Consider the following 20,345-nt stretch of genomic DNA (forward strand, 5'->3'; position numbering starts at 1 on the left):
TTTATAGGGCCATTTACACTTGGACGATAACGATTGACGATAAATAGATATACATACATTTTTCTTACAGAAAACAAAATAATTTGGAAACGTTTTCGTTTTAGAACTACCGTAACCCACACTCTAATAGTAACCCACTTTTTATAAGTCAATCTATAATAATAACCCACTACTCTAATAATAACCCATGGGGGTTACTATATTAGAGTCACAAAAACTATTGACAAAATGACACTAAAATCAACATTCTTATTGCTTTTAACACGATTTATTCCTTAAAATAGGCATTTTTAACAATGTGATTGTGTCGATGATCCTTATTTGTATGTACTCCAGCTTAGTATGCCTCGATTATTGTTCCAGGTTTAGTTCAAAATAACGATATTTTAATACAACCTTTGACAGTTCATCAAGGATTGAGTGTTTTTGAGTTTATAAAATAAAGTTAGAGTTCAACCAAATGTGTTTATTCGTGGGCCTACTATTTTATTATTTGCTATGAGTTGCTGACCGGAAAAGTTAGGGTTGTGTTACTATTTTCAGGTGCATAATTTAAGATTACACTACTCTAATAGTAAACCCACTTCTAATGGTAACCCATCCTAAAAAACAATCAAAGAATAATAACCCAGGGTTATAATTAGATTTTCGGTATAGGCCTAGGATAATCTTATGCTGTCATTGATAAAAATAATATTTTTTTTAAATCCGATCAAATGACGTCATGATCAATAAAAACAATTATTATATTGTATTATGTCACGATATCATTGCTCTTACTGATCATGACGTCATTTGATTGGAAGTGTGAAAATGTAATTTTCATCAAATGCAGATGGTTATCCTCAGCCTATAGTTCTAGGATGAAACCTTTTAGATTGCCTTTGTTTTATATATGGAAAATGAAAATTTATCTATCGTTGATCGTTATGAATGTACAGTAGCTGAACTTTCCTGATTTGGTCATGTCACGTAGAAAAAGTGGATATTAAAGTAATTTATTATCCCCAAGCGGTAGGCCACTTACCTTTCATGAACACGTGTGTAAGGGATTGTGACGTCGTTGGGATCAACAACTTCTTCTTAAGACGATTTGATTGTGTCATTTATTAAGTTTTGTTATGAGGTCACAACCCACCCCATATCCTGTACGATAATATAAAAAGGTGCAGTTTCCTTATTTTAAGCAATGATCAGTTCAATTTATAAACAACTACACACTGTGTAGGTTCCAGTACTTTGTAATATAATGTATCCTGTGTATTTCTTCATTTAATTTTAACTCTATACCAGTACTGTAACAATCAATTAAATTGTACAGTTTTATTTACATGGTTTGTTGGTTTTGGACAACAACTAAACATTAAAAGTTATTCATGCGTGACATATTTGCATAATAATCCACGCCTCTGGCTACTGTTGCTGTAAAGTTTTCCATTAAGACTTAGTACATCTGTAAGGCTATACAGTAATAGTTGACAAGTTACGTGGATCTCTGCAAAAGGTAAAAAATGGCTGTTAACTGGGGAGGTCTTATTGGTGTCATAGTGTTCTATCTCATCATCTTAGCAATCGGTTTATATGCATCAAAGAAAGTTAAAGGTAGTTCTTCAATGGAAGATGTCATGCTTGCTGGAAGAGATATTGGACTGGGTGTCGGTATCTTTACCATGACAGGTAAGACCAGTTCAGGCCATTTTTATATTGCATCAAACGTCAACTATACTTAATAAGAGGAGCTTATAGGCTAATTGTTTCGATTTCTTTAAATTTCAATCATTTTAACATCAGACAAACATAGGCTATAGATTGTTTTTGTTTGCATGCTTGAGTAATTACCCATTAATTACGTTTATGTGGGAATTAATTAATGTTCCTCAGAATGTTTGTGCACGTTATACTCAGTAATTACGTTTATGTGGGAATTAATTAATGTTCCTCAGCAAGATCGTTGTTTTCCCGGGATAGTGACTTTCCGGTTTACGGTGCCGCGGCACAATTTGTACTCATGATACCGTTAAGTTTACCTTAACAACGGTAAATAAGTTTTGTTTGTCACGAAAGTTATACTTTATTGCCTGAATAATTTTATACCGTGGTCTATAAATCATTTATTACACTGAGCAGATTTGACTTTCTCACACACACATACGTAGTTCTTAATATCTCCACTCGATTTTTTGAAAGTAACATTGTAAGCGTAGGATAATCGCATGAACGTTCTTAATAAAAAAAAAACATTTTTCAAAAATTCATTTTTTTTCGATCGGCCGAGTCGTACGAGTCGTACACAACTAAACTAAGGTGCAGTTTAACTCGGTCTAAATCACTTAATTTTCAAGAATTACTTGAAATTAAATTGCTAATAAATAAAACAGTGACGAATTATCAACCAAATAGTGAACTAATCTGTGTCCAGAAGCGCATCACTACATCGAATCTTAGCTGTTGAAAAACCGTCTTGAAGCGACAAGACCTAGCCCTGATTGTCCTTGCCAACACTGAACAAGGTAACAGGTAAAGTAATGGCCAGTAACATTACACAAAATCAATCAAGTAGGCCTACGAATACAATGGATGAAGTAACAAAAGGTGTTGTTGGAACAAACAAAGAGAATTACGTAACAGAGAATGAAAGAAAAGCAAACCTACCAAGCGTGAAGCCGATCTTTTTCAAAAACGACGACGTATGCAAGGATAAAGAAAGCTTTATAACAATGGTTTGATTGTGATATTGAACAGTCAATGGAAAAACGAAAAAAAGCGTGTCGAGCACACCGACTATATTGTAAGAACAAAACTAATTCTGACTTTAATGAAACTATAAGGGATAATCTCTGGAAAGATTATCAAACTAAACGAAACGAATGTAAAACATTAATTAGACAAAAAATGATGCAAATCCGGATGGATAGATGTTCAAAAATAATGGAAAAAGGCGGACCTCAGTCTAGAGACTTCTGGTCAGTTTTAAAAGGAAATAAACGAACAAACAATGTTACATCTATAATAATTCCGGGAACGGACAATGTAACATCAGACGCACCCATAATTAAGTCTTCGTTAACCAATTACTTTAATACCTTAGGTAAGAAAAACTTAGATGTAGAGAATGGTCTATTTAATGACAATTTAGCTAACAGCTACAACATAAATGTTCAAACCGCTACTCTGGATAAACTCGAATTCTCATGTGAAGATGTGAAATACGCAGTCTCCCTATGTAAAAACAACAAAAGCCCGGGCAATGATAATATTTCTAACGAATTGATAAAAAACGGCGGTAACACAATTGTTGCAACACTGTATAAACTGTTTAAAAGGCTCTCCCATCTCGAATGTATACCAGATGAATGGAACAACGGCACAATAGTTCCTATATTTAAAAAAGGCGACCGGCGAAATTTAGATAACTATAGAGGAATTACCTTAAACTCATGCATTGCTAAGATCTATAGTCGAATAATTTCTCGAAGAATATCAGAATTCCTTGAAGAGTATGATTTATTAACCGAAGCACAAGGGGGCTTCCGTAAAGATAGACGATGTGAAGACCATATCTCCACCCTTAAAAGCTTGATAGCTACTCGACAAGCCGAGGGTAAAAAGACATTTTTGGCTTTTCTCGATTTCCGAAAAGCATTCGATACAGTCTGGAGAGAAGGACTAATAAAAGCATTACGCCGAATCGGTATAAAAGGTAACCTAATTAATATCGTACAAAATTTATATGAGAATGTTAAATGTAAGGTCCAATTTGCTAATTTAGAGACGGAGTTATTTGATATCGATGAAGGTGTTAAACAGGGATGCTCGTTATCGCCAACACTCTTCTCAATATACATCAATGAATTACGTATAATGCTTAACAACTCAGATCTAGGTGTTAACATCTTTAACACTAAAATTAATTGTTTATTATGGGCCGACGACGTCGTGCTAATAGGAGAAAACGAGAAGGAACTTAAAATGCTCCTACAAACTACTACAGAATTCGCTAAAGAATGGAAAATGTCATTTAATTATGATAAATCAAATGTCCTTATCACAGGACAAAGGACCAACTTATATAGAAAATGGAGGTTAGGAAACAATTGTATAACAGAAACTGATAAATACAAATACTTGGGAGTATATATTTCTCGTACGTTGTCGGACAATCTTCACATAGACGAAGTTATCAAGAAGGGTAATCGCATCATTGCGTATATTAAATCCATTATAAATGAACAAGATGATTTTAACAGAATTTATTACGGGGACCTATTATGGAAATCTATCGGAATCCCTACCATTAATTACGCATGCTCAGTTTGGTACTGTAACGGAAAAACAACAATGGCAAAAGTTGAAAACCTGCAGTTTTTAATGGCGAGAACCATTCTTAAGGCTCCGCGTAACGTTGCAAAAGAGGCTCTATATGGTGACTTGGGCTGGCAATCACTAGAATCGCTTCAAAACTACTCTCGGATTAAATATTTTAACCGCCTAAAAAACATGGAGAAGGACAGATGGTCCAATGTGATTTTTAACGCCATAAACATTCTTGAAGATAAATTAAAATGGGGATGGTTAAATCAAGTTAAAGAAGCCTTACATAAATGTAACATGGGTGATATGTTCACCAACGAATCACCTGGTAATTGGTTAACTCAATTTAAATGCAAGAACAAAGATATCGATAATAACGAATGGCAGAAGAGAGCACAATCAAAATCATCTCTGACACAATATATATTGTACAAGAATAAACCGATACTAGAACCATACCTTCTTTACAAAAATGACTTTAAAAGAAGTTGTTTGAAATTTAAGGCGAGATCGAACTCTCTAAACCTTGAAGGTAGGAAACAGTCATGGTCACCCATGAGTACGGGTATGTGTGCACTCTGCAATAATGACACTGAAACTATCGCACACTTTATGTTAGAATGTAATACATTTAGTAAATTAAGAGAAGAAATCTTCTACCCAATGAAATTACAATTAATGAATAACGGGTTTGAACATTATTGGAAATCTTTCTACGAAGGAACCTCTGAAATGAAATTACATTTGTTATTAGACAATTTATATAATGAAAACGTTGTTCTTGGGGAAATTTTTGACTTGGCTTGTAAAAAATACCTACAAAGTGCCTGGGATACCAGGTTAGATATATATAAGAAATTACCAACATTACCCCAATAATTAGCCTATTTGGCTTTTACATTGATAAACTAGTTTATTTGCTTTTATTTTATCTTGCTAACTTCAAATTTTGTGTTTATCTCGATTTTTGTAAAAATAATCATGATTATGTATTATTTATACTTTTGACCTTTTGTATCTTTATACTGTTATTCAATTGTTTTTTAGTTTTATTTTCTATGTATAAGTTTTTTTTTTTGTTTTTTTTTCTGTCAGACATTTTAACTTATTTAGTTTATACATTGATAGACCAGTTAGATATACCAATAACTAATCATTAAACAAATAAAATCTTGTACTTGCTGTTTGCTATATCTATAATTTCAAGTACATATAAACATATATTTGTGCTTATTTCGATTTATGTAGTAATTTTATCATGATTATGTATTATTTATACTGTTCACCTATTGTACCTTTATTCTTTATTTTTTGTTTTTTAGTTTTTTTTTATTTACTATGTATAAGTTTGTTTTTTTTCTGTCTGACATTTTGTAAGTAGGCCCTAATGTGTATTTACTACTGACCTATTGCATCGATTTATTGATTTGCTCGTAATACAATTTTTTTTAAGTATCTACTCAAGTGTGCAATTACTACTGTACATTTGTTTTTGTTTTGTTTTTTGTTTTTTTTTTCCAATGTAAGTTAATTATGTAAGTTTTATCATCATTTACCTTTTATATGTTGTTGTTTATATTTGTATGGACGCACCACCGAAAGGTGTGTGCCACTGATTCGAAAGTGAGTACCAATAAATACTGAAGTAACAGAAGAAAAGATCTATTTTGCACTGTGCAAACAAATGAACAGTGACAACTTAATTGGAATACAAAGAATAAGAAACCTTTGGAGAATTTACCTAAATAGTCATGAAGACAGAGTTCAACTAATCTCTGCAGGGATTAGCATTAACAACAAACATGTAACAATCTATGATATAAATCCGTACCTCCCAGTGAATAACGGAGTTAGGGTACTAATCAAAGATATTCCGATCTCTGTGCACAACGACGAATTCAAGATATGTTTAAACAAACTTGGTTGTAAATTGGTTGGAGAAATTCAGTATGTCAAATTTCGAATCAATGGAAAGTTATCCAGATTTGTGAACGGTGACAGAGCAGTCATAGTTGCACCCTTCAGAGGCAGCCTACCACGTTTCACAAAAATCAATGGATTTAATGCTAGACTGTTTCATAAGGACCAAATTGATGCACATAACAAATGTTTCAATTGCAATGAAGAAGGTCATAAAGCCAACCAATGTCCCAAAAATGTCCACATTACATGCCGAAAATGCGGGAAACATGGACACGTCGAAAAACTCTGTGCGGTTGAAACTACAGGGAATAAACCCACCATCGATCTTACAATTGAAATACGACCAGACGAAAACAACGATAACGTTCAACCGACAAAAGCAAATAATACCACGCCAATGTCGGATTCATCAGTATCGACACCTAAGCATGATGACCCTCTTTTCTTGCCATCCGCAGGTGAACGTTTCATTCAGGAAATGTTTGATAAAATAGTAAAAGAAAAAGATGATTCGAACAACAACACAAAAAGGAGTGATGATATCACCAACGAATCAATCGTAGAAGAAAGTGAAGAAGACAAAGAATCAACCGAGAGAGATGAAATGCCCGGTCTCAGACTTACTAGTAGCAACAACAACGTTCAAAGCAAAATTACCACGTTCATCGTGCCACAAAGTCACCCCGAGCAAAAGGACAGTATACAAGAACAAGAGCAAGAAAAAGAAAAAAAGGATTCAACGGTTCCCGCCCAACAAAGTGAAAAGAAACCAAACTCATCTTCAAGTGCGGCAAAAAAACCAAAAAAAGAAAAGAAAACGACGAGGGAGCAGCAAGTCATCATAAATCAATTGTGTGAGTTACTATAACTCATTTATAATTGTCAGATTAAGCATTCGTAAAACTGTTTTGTAATTATATAAAATTTAAAATCCAAAAAAATTTTTAAAATGAATAGAAAACCAAAAAATAATGCCCTACATTTAATCTCATTAAATGCAAGAGGTATACAAGGAAATTATAAAAAAAGAAAAGTGTTTAACTATTGCGAAGAGCAAAATGCAGACATAATATTCTTACAGGAAACGCATTTCGATAAAAAGAAAAAATCTATAGATTTGTTGTGGAAAGGCGAAAGCTACCATAGTTTCGGCACAACAAACAGTAGAGGCGTTTCAATACTGTTTAAAACAAGGTTTGATTTAAAAAACATAACATGTAAATATATTGACGAGGAAGGTAGAATTCTCATACTATGTATTATTCATAATAAGACCAACTTTAACCTCGTAAATGTTTATGCTCCAAACAATTACAAGGAAAGAGCAATATTTTTTAAGAAACTTGAAAATAAGATAAACACATTATGTGATGTAACTAATGAATACATAATAATAGGAGGTGACATGAATTGCATATTAGATAAAAAGGTAGATCAGAAAAACAGCGTGAATAGCTACGACAAATCACCAATAGCATTAAAAAAATGCATGAATAAGTTACATTTAATTGATATATGGAGACAAAGTCATAAAGATAAATCCCAATTTACATGGAGAAGAAAGGATACGTACAGAAGGTTAGACTTTTGGTGCATATCAAACGCCCTTTATAAAAATGGTGACATCATTTCTACAGATATTCGACCTTGTATCTTCTCTGATCATCAAGCGATATCTTTGAAAATAATAAGTGATGAAAAAAAGAGAGGTCCAGGATTCTGGAAACTAAACAATAAGGTCTTGAATGATGAAATATATGCGTTAAATGTTATACACATAATTGAAAAGACAAAAAAAAACGAATATAACTTGAAACCTGACAGTTTATGGGAATACTTAAAAGTTAAAATAAAAGAGTTCTCGTGTAAATATTGTTCAAGAAAGAAAATTTAAAAAAATTATACTAAAGAAAAGTTGATAAAAGAAGTTAGCGAACTTACAAAAAAACTTGATTCAACCTACAGCCAAGAAACTGACTGTCAATTAAAAAATAAAATAGAACAACTTGATGAAATATACACATCTGAGGCCCAAGGAGCCCAAATCCGTTCGAGAATAGAATGGTTTGAAAAGGGAGAAAAAAAAGTTTTTTCTCGGCCTTGAAAAAAATAATGGAAAAAGAAAACAAATTACTACCCTATTAAAAACTAATGGAAAGTATACTACCAACACTAATGAAATTTTAAGAGAACAGGTCAACTTTTACAAAAACTTATATTCCAAAAAAAATATTTCTGTTAATAATATAAATAGCTATCTTGATAAATCAAAATCCAAAACACTTTCATTAAATGACAGTATGCAATGTGAAGGTTTACTAACTATAGATGAATTAACAAGTGCTCTTCATAAAATGCACTTGAATAAAAGTCCGGGGTGTGATGGACTAAGTGTAGAATTTTACAAGTTTTTTTGGAATCATATAAAAGAAATGTTATGTGCATCCTTAAATTATAGCTACAATAAAAGTAAACTACCTAAAACACAAAAAAAGGGAATAATAAAATTATTATTTAAAAATGGAAAAAGAGAATTACTAACAAACTGGAGACCAATTACATTGTTAAATGTTGATTATAAAATTATGGCCCATGCCCTATCGAGTAGAATACAAAAAATAATTGCCCCAATTATTGATTCCGACCAAAAAGGTTATATCAACGGACGATTTGGAGGAGAAAACATACGCTTAGTAGAAGACGTTCTTTTCCAGACCAATACATGTAACTTACCCGGAGCAATAGTTTTTCTAGACTTTGCAAAGGCCTTCGATTCATTAGATAGAAACTTTATTTTTAAATGCCTCCAAAAGTTTGGCTTTGGAATGTCATTTACAAAATGGATTACATTGTTATATACAGAAACAGAATGTATTATAGAAAATAATGGTTGGCTATCTGAAAGTTTTCAGATGGAAAGTGGAGTAAGACAAGGATGTCCACTGTCTGCTCTTTTATTCACACTTGCTGTTGAAATAATGGCTAATAACATAAGAGATAATCCTCTATGTAAAGGCATTATGTTACCATGTAATATAGATAATGTAAATGAAAGTACTGTTAAAATTTGTCAATTAGCAGATGACACCGTCTTATTTACACAAGACGAGACTAGTTTAAAACACTTTTTGAAAGAAATAGAGGTTTTTTGTAATATATCTGGATTAAAATTAAATAAAGAAAAAACTAAAGGAATGTGGATTGGTTCCAGCAAAAATAATGAAACAGCACCTTTTAATCTAACATGGACGAAGAATCCAGTTAAATTCTTAGGGATATATGTCGGCTACAATAAAAGAGTGTGCGAAGAAAAGAACTGGAATGAAAAAATCACTAAACTTGATCAGATATTGCAATTATGGCAAAAAAGAAACCTCTCTTTTTTTGGAAAAATAATTATTATAAAAACATTTGCAATTTCCAAACTTGTATATAATGCTAGTGTCATAAATGTGCCTAAATATGTATTCCCAAAAGTAGAAAAGGTATTATATAGATTTTTGTGGGGTAAAAAAAGAGAAAAAATAAAAAGAAAAACCCTTATAAATTCAATACTAGAAGGTGGTCTAAATATGGTACATCTTAGCACAATGGTTAGTTCGTTAAAACTTAGTTGGGTTAAGAGATTGTTAAGCCCTGACCCAGGTAAATGGAAATATTTACCAAAACATTATATGTATCCATTTAATTATACTGTCAATATTAGTGAGCCCAATTTTGAAAGTCATGTAGAACTGAAATGTATGCCTGAATTTTATAAAGAAATGTTAAAAGTGTTAGTGTATTTTAACAATATAAGTAATACATACCCGCAAAATGTAAACGAAGTTGAAAAACAACATTTGTGGGAAAACACTTTTATAAAATGCAGTGGAAAAACATTATATTTTAAAAGTTGGATACAAGCAGGGTATAAAACAATAAAAGATATAATAGTTAATCACAGATTAATGACTCCGACAGAATTGATACCTACCCTTTCAGAGCAACAAAATGGAATAATTGAATATTTTAAGATTGTAAATGCAATTCCCTCCAATTGTAAGAAAATATTTATAAACAATGAAAAAGAGAGAGACAAACAAGAAATACAAATAATATATTGTAAACAGTATAAAAATTCTTTTTATTATAAACACATTATAAACAATATATCTATTACTCCATTTTGTCAATCGAAATGGGAAACGGAATTTAGAAATGTGAACTTTAAGTGGAATAAAATATGGTTAAAAAAAGTCTATAGCATGAAACATGTAACAAAAGTAGCACAATTTAATTTTAAACTGCTACATCGGATTCTGGCATGTAAACAACGAATGAAGATATGGAAAATATCTCCTGAAGAAATGTGCGAACACTGCCAAAACGAAATTGAGACAGACAAGCACATGCTTCTGAAATGTAAAAGTATCCAAAAAGTATGGACAAAATTTAACAACATGATTATAAAATGCTATACACTTGAAGAAACCGTACATGATTGGCTAGACATTGTTATTGGAACAAAAAGTGAAAATGTCAATGAATTATTATCATTGTTTACTTTTTGTATTTATAAAACAAATTTTATTAAATCATTAGAAAAGCATTCAAAAATGAGATCAAAAGTCGTCTGGAACTTGTTCCGATTTGAGCTAAAAAATCTTATAGAGAATCAATATGCTTGTAACATAAACAAGGCAAAAAAGAAATGGGGTAACGTAAAAAGAAAATTATTAACTTGTATTTCTTAAAATTACATGTATTAATTTTTAATTGTTTCATTATTATTTTAATTTTTTATTTATATATATATATACATTTAAAACTTTATTTTAATGACATTTTATACAATTTCTATATATAACTACAATGTGTAATATGAAGAATGAAATAAAAGTGGGTTGCCCCCACGAAAGAGAAAAACAAAAAAACAAAAAAAAACATAATTAAAAGAAGTGGTACGTTAAGGGCTTGAACGAGGGTGGGGTTATAGGTCTAACTGTTTGTTGTCTGTATATTATAAATTGGTTTGTGATTTATCATGTTTAATATCTTAATGTTCTGACAAACCTTTCATATTGAGTACCACTACCAGTGATGTAAAATGTATACGTCAATAAAGATAACGGTACAACACATGTGAACGAACCATAATGTTTTAAAACCATGGTTTTAATGTCTAACCGATATTGAGTAAAAACAAAATGCCGGATTTTGGTTAGTTATCACAATTAAATGTGCGGGCGGCAAGGTGACCAACTGTCTTTGTCTAGGCCTTCTCCTCGAGTGTTCCTAGATGCGGGGTCAAACATTCGTTCCTGATCACGCATTATTAAATAACAAAATTGTTTCATTTAAATAATCGGAAGTTGTAAACTGAAACTAATAGGTTTACCGTCATTAAATACCCGTTAGAAAGTCAGTGATATCTGTTGCTTAGATACGGTATCAACCGGCTCATCAGCCATATCAATACCTGTTATCCTTACTGAAAATAGTTAGGCCTACCAAAACAAAAGGCGGTGCACAAAACGTGCGTAAAAACGGCCCAACAAACCATGTTCCAAGTATAATTTAAGCTTGGTTCCCACTATGACGTAGCACAAGAACGTACACGCAACGCAAGCGAATTGACCAATCAAAAGCGATGGATTATTCAAACAGTCGCTTGTGATTGGTCAATTCACTTGCGTTGCGGCTTACGCCCTTGCGTGATGTCCAAGTTGGAACCAAGCTTTATTAATAATAGTGAATGTGTAGACATACTCTAAATTTATCTTTTTTTTACAGCTACTTGGGTCGGTGGTGGTTTTATCAATGGCACTGCTGAAGCGGTTCATAGTTTGGGGCTGGTGTGGGCACAAGCCCCATGGGGTTACTCTTGTAGTCTTATCATAGGTAAGTATTATCTAAAGCTCTGTTCACACCATCAAACTAGTTTGACAAAAAAAAGTGCGACGTGCCCAAATATGGTAGTGATATTACGTCATTGTATCCAAATATGGGTCACATTTTGTTTTCGCATAAAGTTTGATAGTGCTAGAAAGATCATTTTTTCTTAATTTTCCTTCACACAATCTGTATCCCTGTGTAGGCCACATTATTATTATTATTTTGGATTGTCATGCGTATACTTGATCTGGAATCTAGTAGGCCTAGGACACAAATGAAAGGAATCATTAACATTATAAAAAAACTATAAAATCAGAGACTTGAAGAAAGTCCATTGCTAATTCATATTATAGAACACATTTACTCTGACTGGTTTAAAATTTAATTTAATTTTCGGAGTCTAGTTATATAATTATAATATTGTAGGCTACGTGCAGCTTATAGCCCCAAACAAAAGATTAAAATATGATTAATAATAATTATGAATATTTTCATTTTAGGTGGACTATTCTTTGCTAAGAAAATGAGAGAGCAGGGCTATGTGACTATGCTGGACCCATTCCAAAGGAAGTTTGGCAAAAGGATGGGAGGGCTACTGTTTCTGCCAGCTTTATCTGGAGAGCTATTCTGGTCAAGTGCCATCCTTGCAGCTTTGGGTAAATATATTACAATTCAACAGGTGACAAAATTGGCAATTGGTACAATTCGGACATGGTGTTTATTTCAATAGTATAGCCTTATGTTATTCTAATTTCTTTATAGATATTAGATCAACAATGAGGTTAGAATTGAAACGGCAGTTGAAAAAACAATTAACTTACTAACCGCTATGCAAAGGCGTGTATTGACACTACTAAAATATGAACGAGTTTAGTCCCCAACATGGACGGTAGTTTGTATTTGATATACAGTTACAACACTATACTTCAATTGCATTTTATTCCACGGCTTGTGACTACTGTAACCTATGGTTCGCTTTTCATCGTCAGTTCTCCTGTTATAAGCTTGGTCTACTGACACGCAACGCAAGCGAACTAACCAATGACAATCGAAAGTTCGAATAATCCATCGCTTGTGATTAGTCAAACCACTTACGTTGCGCTTACGTCTTTGCGTTGCGTCTCTGTGGGAGCCAATAAATACTTTGAGAAGTTAGATAAATACTGCTCATTCGACCCCCTCAGATAAATTCTTATAATTTCCCTTACTAAACACTTTTGTCGAAGCTACTCTATTTTGTATTAAACGTAACATTAATTTAACGTTTTTAGAAAGTAACTACAATGTTGTTGTACCAAGATAATTTGGTACAAATAGTATAATCTGGTCAAGTTAAACAATTCGTGACAATTCGTACTCCATATAGTAGGCCTTTATATTATGGTTTTTATTTTTTTCAATTTTCAGGATCAACTTTCAGTGTCATTTTGGATATTGACAAAAACATATCGATTATCGTGTCTGCTTGTATTGCAATGTTCTATACATTATTTGGAGGTCTTTATTCCGTTGCGTATACTGATGTTATACAGTTGCTTTGCATATTCTTTGGATTGGTGAGTAATTCAATTTCAATTTCTTTTTTTATTTCGGAAATAACATCCATATTAATAAACTTATAAAGAGAAAAAGAAAAATCGTAAACTCTAAACTTTAGTATATAGAATGCTTCTCCATCAACAATACATTTTGGAGTTATTGAGCATATGTTTGCAAACACAAGCAATGTTACCACTAATGTAATACTAAGTAATGTTGATACTTACAATAACCACACAAATATTATAGATAGACTACACATTAAAATGAATTCGGCATTATATGTTTTATTATCAGTGTCGCTGGGCCTAAACTTTAGAATCGATTACCGATTGAAGTAGGGAACTGCGACACAGTTTTGAACTTTTATTTAGAACACATTGGAACGTGGTTTTTTCTTTTCCCCCCACCATATTTGACTAGATGTTAATTAATTATCTGTAAATATTCTCAGTGAATGGAATTTTGCAGTAAATGAGCGCTATATAAATATTCAAATGAATAATTAGGCCTATAAAAGTTGACGAAATTGTCGTGTTGATAATAATATAGGCCTTAACTTTAAGAGCATTATTCCAAAGCCTCAATGCGCTTAATAAAAAAATTACGAAAATGGAGGTTAAAAGGTGAGTTTTTAACGCTACCTTAAAATGAACAATTGCAGTTGCCCGAGGGAAGCGAGGCCCCAGGAAACTCCATAATATGGTTTGTTGACGGATGAATGGAATGAGCTAAGTAGAGATCCTGAATTATACAGTAGTGCACGCATTCACAATACACATCAAAATTATTCGCCATCTTGGATGTAAAATGGTGTCTAAATTCTCTACTTTTCCCCAACTATGCTATATTTTTATGTTTATTCTTTATACATTTTACTACACATGAAGAGCACCGACATATTGCACTTGATGGTTTTAAACTGTACTTGAAAACAGTCCCTGAGTGTTGGTGGGGGGGGGGGGGGGAGGGTGTCTTTGCTAGTTTGCTTCAGTATGGAAGCACATCTAATATATATGCAAAACACTATGCTGATGAGAGATGTTTTGAAAAGTTTGTAGAAAACCGCGAGTATGACTCAGAAAAAATCAAGATAACGAACCCGGTAAACGGACTAAAGGCCAACTCAGACAGCGTCGTACGAGGCCCGACGAAACGTCTTGACTTGTCGGTGCTGTCTGAGTTGAATCCCGACGAGTCAAGACGTTTCGTCGGGCCTTGTCGTCGTACGGCGCTGTCTGAGTTGGCCTTTAGACCTAAATGCAAAATATATTACTTTCTATTGGATTGCCTAGCTTGAAATTTAAATTTTACCCATTTTCGCGATTCTTGATTGCATGCTCAGATTTGGATAACTTGTGTTGACACATACAGTCATTTTCTGACCTGAATCTCATAGGCAGGCCATATTTACACAGTAGCTGTTTGATTTGCTAGGTTTAATAGTTTTTTGGTGAAGATCATCTACCTATAGTCAATCCTTGATTCGATTTATAGGCTTTATACTACCAACAACTATTATTCAATTTTGTATAAGTGTTTTGTGTACAATACAACTTGTCAACACAAGTACTTATTTACATAGTGACTATTATTCTTATACTTAAATTTCAACTTGAATTCTGTGTAAATATATCGCATTTCACTAATGAATAAACATTGAGAGGTGGGTTAGTAAGTGGAGGCGTCCAGTTTCTGAATACGGGACCGATATCCAGTGTATACTTCCATAATATCGTTGATGCGCATGTTCAGATGCCGAGTACTATAATATTGTATGGCCCATTCAACAACTATGCGTAATATTATTGTGCCTGCAAACGATTATGATGATTAGCTTATTACAAAAATAAAATATTATCATCCATAAAACGTAGAAGCTAAATACAATAGCTTTCCGGTAGGCCTACATGCGCGCATCATGACATTTTGATTTGTTGGCATTCCGTCTGAATTCTGTCACACTTTACATTTTCAAGTATGCCTACTCAGAATAATATTTGATTTTCTAATCTTTCTCTTTACAGTGGCTGTCCATTCCGTTTGCTTTGACGAATGACCATGTCACGAGCATTATCGACACAAAAGAAACTTGGCTTGGCACCTGGGATAATAAATATGCCGGCGAATGGCTCGATTACGGCTTTCTTTTGGTATAGTTAAATATTTTCTACCGTTTCAAGCAAGTAGACATTTCTGTTTTAGATCTCAATATGGTGGATCGATCTAGCAGTGACAAACCCTAATAATAACGGAAACGTTAGATTATACACACCGGCTCCACCTTTTTGTTCTGTATCCGTTCTGGTATAACTATCTAAGCGTAGAGATAATTAATAGGCCTGGTAACTATATAATATCTGTATGATTTAGGTAAGCTACATGTATCCTGCGGTAGAGACCTTGACATTATGCTTGATTTTAACCAAATTAGAGTTAAAAACTCTAAACTCCATTAGGAAATTCTCAGACACTGTGAAGAAAAATGTCATAAAAAGGAAGAAAGAATCAAATTTTAATCAGAATAAAATTGAAAAGCCCATAAACTAATGGAATATAATAGGAGAAACTCAGAGATTGAAAATATCATAATGAAAGGGCAGAGGAGGATCCAAGGAGGGTTGGAAGACGTCTATCCTTCGAAAGTATAACGCAAAATATAGGACATTACGTTAAGTTCAACACTTCATTTTACACTTTTACCATATGCACTATCCCCGGACGCGGTATTTCTTTTCGTACATGAAACGTCAAAATAAACATGAATATTCATTAGTCATGTCCATAAGTTGTGAAATCCTTCCCCAGACCCTTCGCCCATTTAACAATTCTGGATTCACCAGTTAAAGAGTCGCACAGTTTTTCTGAATACTCATTTCTCATATCATATCTGTACAATAAATAAGCTGTGATATTTTTTAGGTGTTTGGTGGAGTGCCTTGGCAAGTGTATTTCCAACGCGTATTGTCTGCAAGAAGTGCGAAGTACGCGCAGATTCTGTCTTTTACAGCTGCAGCTGGATGTATATTTATGACGATTCCTTCTATCATTATCGGAGCTATTGGTGCCAGCACTGGTTAGTAACAATAAATGCACGTTTGTCTTAAGATTGATAATAATAATGTGCCAGTTGCTAAATCGTGGTTTGATGTCTTTGTATAATAAGAAAAGTTTGGAAAACATGTCTTGTCGAACTCGGAGTTTGCATACAAACGTTTGCCAATGTTTATTGGCAATTCTCAATAAAGAATTGTATTGATGCCGGCCTGACAGATTGTGTTATGAAAATTAAAATGTTAACTGAAATAAATTCGAGGATGAAAACATTTGTTTGCAAACACGAACAAACTCGCAGTTTGAAAACAAAGCTTCCTAGAGTGTATAGCCGGTTTTCTACAATGGCGAAGTTTTGTTTGAAAACTTGACCAACTTTAGCAAACTGTAGAAAACATGTTGGCACAAACTTGAGTTTATTAACAAACTCCGAGTTTGTAAACAAATATCCAATTTATTGCTTTAGTCTTTTCCAGGCTTAAACAACCGATGCCATCCATTTTTAGTGTTCATGCCGGAAAACTTAAGTTTGATTGATGAGTTTCTCTTTTTTTCACAGCTCTTCATTAAACAAATACATAATATCTTCAATTTTCCTTTTTTTTCCCAGCTTGGAACGAAACTGATTATGGACAAGAGGTTACAGACAGTAGCCTTATTCTGCCACTTGTGTTGCAGTATTTAACTCCTCAGGGAGTTTCAATCATCGGTCTTGGAGCGGTCTGTGCTGCTGTCATGTCATCTGCAGATTCCTCTCTTCTTTCTGCCAGTTCAATGTTCTCTCGAAATATATACAAACTTTTGATAAGACAAAACGTAAATAGTGTTTAATGTATAATTCGTCTACTCTAGACTAACATGCTCGAACACTTCCCATAGTTGACGGCAGATTCTGTTGTTTTGAGGTGTCATCTAAAAGCCGACCGTAAAAGACTTCTTCAGGCTAATGGATTTATCCTTTCTTGATTTATCTTCTCTAACTACTGTGCTAAATTTGCATTTGTAGGTTTGACGTCTTTGTCTAGCGAAGATGTCAATGATCATACTGAAAAGAGAAAAGGAAGGAAATATCACTAATGATGACGATGATGATTATAGTTTTTGAAATTAATGTTTTTTTCCGTTTTTGTTTTCTTTTCAAGGCGAGCGAGACGGAGATTATCATGGTAATGAGATGTGCCATTATCGTGGCTGGAGCTATTGCCACCACCCTCGCTATTACCATCGATTCCATCTATGGCCTATTCTACCTATGCTCCGATTTCGTATACGTGGTTCTGTTTCCGCAACTTGTCTGCGTTGTATACATTGGTTACACTAATACTTACGGATCTCTATTCGCCTACATTCTCGGCTTGATCTTACGACTTGGCGGTGGAGAACCATTATTGAGTCTGGATCCTTTCATTGAATATCCATTCTACGAAGACGGTGTGCAGCTGTTTCCATTCCGTACATTCTCCATGGTGATCTCTTTCATAACGCTCAATCTTGTGTCACTTCTCTTTCGGTTTATCTTCACACGGGAGATTCTGGATAAAAAGTACGATATTTTCAAATGTGTGACAAACATCGAACCGGACACAGACAACATAAAAATGGCGGAAAAGTCAGATAAAGGTATGGTCTCGTTCACTGATACAATTAATTGGATCAAATGATGATGATTACTGGATCGAATTTCTTTTTGATCATTCAATATAAAAAATGTGTTGCAAGAATAGTAACAATAATAAATTAAAGTAACATTTTGATTTCTTATTTTTTTTAGGATTCGATTCAACTATAACGAATGGAATGGTTAACGAAGGTGCCCAGTTTTAGATCATAACGAAGGATAGCATCCCGATATATTTCACGGGTGAACGTAAGAAAATAATCCAACATATTAAACATTATTTCTCAGCTAAGAAGGTTCACTTAATCTGAATAAATCACCCGATTCTCTGTACTGTATCTGCAAATATGGCATTAATACAGCGTCATATGTATGACTTAGTATCTGTACTATGGGTTAGTGAGGCCTGTGTTTACAGTCGTCACATGTGATACATATGTGACACTGTATCACAGAATCTGCATATGATACTGTACCGGGAATCGGTTAAATATAAATTACATTAATATTCCATGAAAAAGAACAAACTTGTATAACCCACGTATTACTTCATTGTCATTGGATCGATTGTATGGGGTTTTCCTTTACTTAGGCCTAATTAATTATTCATGTTCTTTAAGATGAAGTGCAAACAACGTGATTTCAGTTACCCTATTGAATGTGGCACTGTGTCTTATCATGGAGAAATAAGTTATTTCTCCATGTTCTTATCTAAATTTAAATCGGTTTATTGTTTTTATTGTATAATGTGATAGTGTATTCCATTCCGTATTCATAGTTTCACACACAAAAAAACAAAAACACAAAAAAAAAAAAAAAAAAAAAAGACACTATAAATTGTATTCAAAACTAAAATTTGTTATGTTTCTGTTCTGTTTTATTGAACATTGATAACTTATACAAAATGATTTGTTGTAAGTAGGCCTATTTAAAAGTTTTTGGTTTTCAATTTTAAATGTTTCAATAAATAGCGACATTTATACGACAATTATATTAACCTAATAGTTTATAGCTTTGAGTTGTTAAGTTGAATATTACAAAATTATTAATTGAATCATAGTCATTACTTATTTACACGGGTACGTCATTTTCTGAAAATCCGCAAGATATTGCATCAACATAATCGAACCTAACCCGCTAATTCAAATCAAATCAAATATGATGGGATTCGAACTGAGGGCTCCAGTTCACAAGCTGAATATATCATTCAACCATAGAACTGTCCATGTTTAGCACAAATTTCATAATGAGGTCGCTCCCAAAAAAATAAGGGGGCCATATCGCCATATGTTTTTTAGAGAAAGTCTTTGGGAAAACAAAATTCGGAAACCCAGTGTAATTACCTACCCACCAAAGTGAGTGATGGTCCATGAAAGCAGCTTAGCGGGTGTTTACTGATTCTTTAATCTTCATTCCCACTAGGACGCAACGCAACGACGTAAGCGCAGTGTGAGCGAGTTAACCAATCACAAGCGACAGTTGTGATGATTCACCGTGTCGTGATTGGTCTTAACCAATCACAAGCTACAGTTGTGATGATTCACCGTGTCGTGATTGGTCCAACTTGTGGTTACGATTACGTCCTTGCGTTTCGTCCAAATGCAAATCAAGCTTTAGGCTAGTAATATTATTAGATATAAGATGTATTATATCTTTGGGATAAATTATTATTATAATGAAATTAAAAATGTTAATTAATTATTGTAAATACTATCAGTATCTTTATGAAAACATTTGTGGTGTACAGTTGCATTAGCTTTTAATGTGTGAATAATAAAGAAATTAAATTTAAATAAAGTCCTTGTTCTTTGTATTTTTGAAAATTGACAGTTTAATAAGATGTTGAGGTTGACCGTAATGTCAAAACATTACCTCTCGTCCCGAAAAAAAACGAGAAATAGAATAACAAACAAAGGAAAAAAATAGACCAATATGAACATTTCGCAACCCCAAGTAACAGGGCCTAGCCATAACAGATTTAGGCTATAAGGAGTTTACATAATTACTATATTGTCAACAACAG

The 20,345-nt window shown here is 33.3% G+C and overlaps 1 protein-coding gene across 1 annotated transcript; it reads left to right on the top strand.

Moving 5' to 3' along the window:
- The first annotated feature begins 1,460 nt into the window (after positions 1 to 1,460).
- Positions 1,461 to 20,063, top strand: LOC144843755 (high-affinity choline transporter 1-like). Its single transcript, XM_078700686.1, has 9 exons — positions 1,461 to 1,677; positions 12,010 to 12,117; positions 12,612 to 12,767; positions 13,519 to 13,667; positions 15,678 to 15,803; positions 16,573 to 16,726; positions 17,315 to 17,520; positions 17,847 to 18,324; positions 18,476 to 20,063. Exons 1-9 carry the CDS (start codon positions 1,512 to 1,514, stop codon positions 18,526 to 18,528), a joined length of 1,596 nt encoding a protein of 531 aa, XP_078556812.1. The 5' UTR covers positions 1,461 to 1,511; the 3' UTR covers positions 18,529 to 20,063.
- The last annotated feature ends 282 nt before the right edge of the window (positions 20,064 to 20,345 follow it).

The sequence above is a fragment of the Antedon bifida genome, chromosome 5 (assembly GCF_963402885.1).
Source record: "Antedon bifida chromosome 5, ecAntBifi1.1, whole genome shotgun sequence".
In the NCBI taxonomy this organism is placed as follows: Eukaryota; Metazoa; Echinodermata; class Crinoidea; order Comatulida; family Antedonidae; genus Antedon; species Antedon bifida.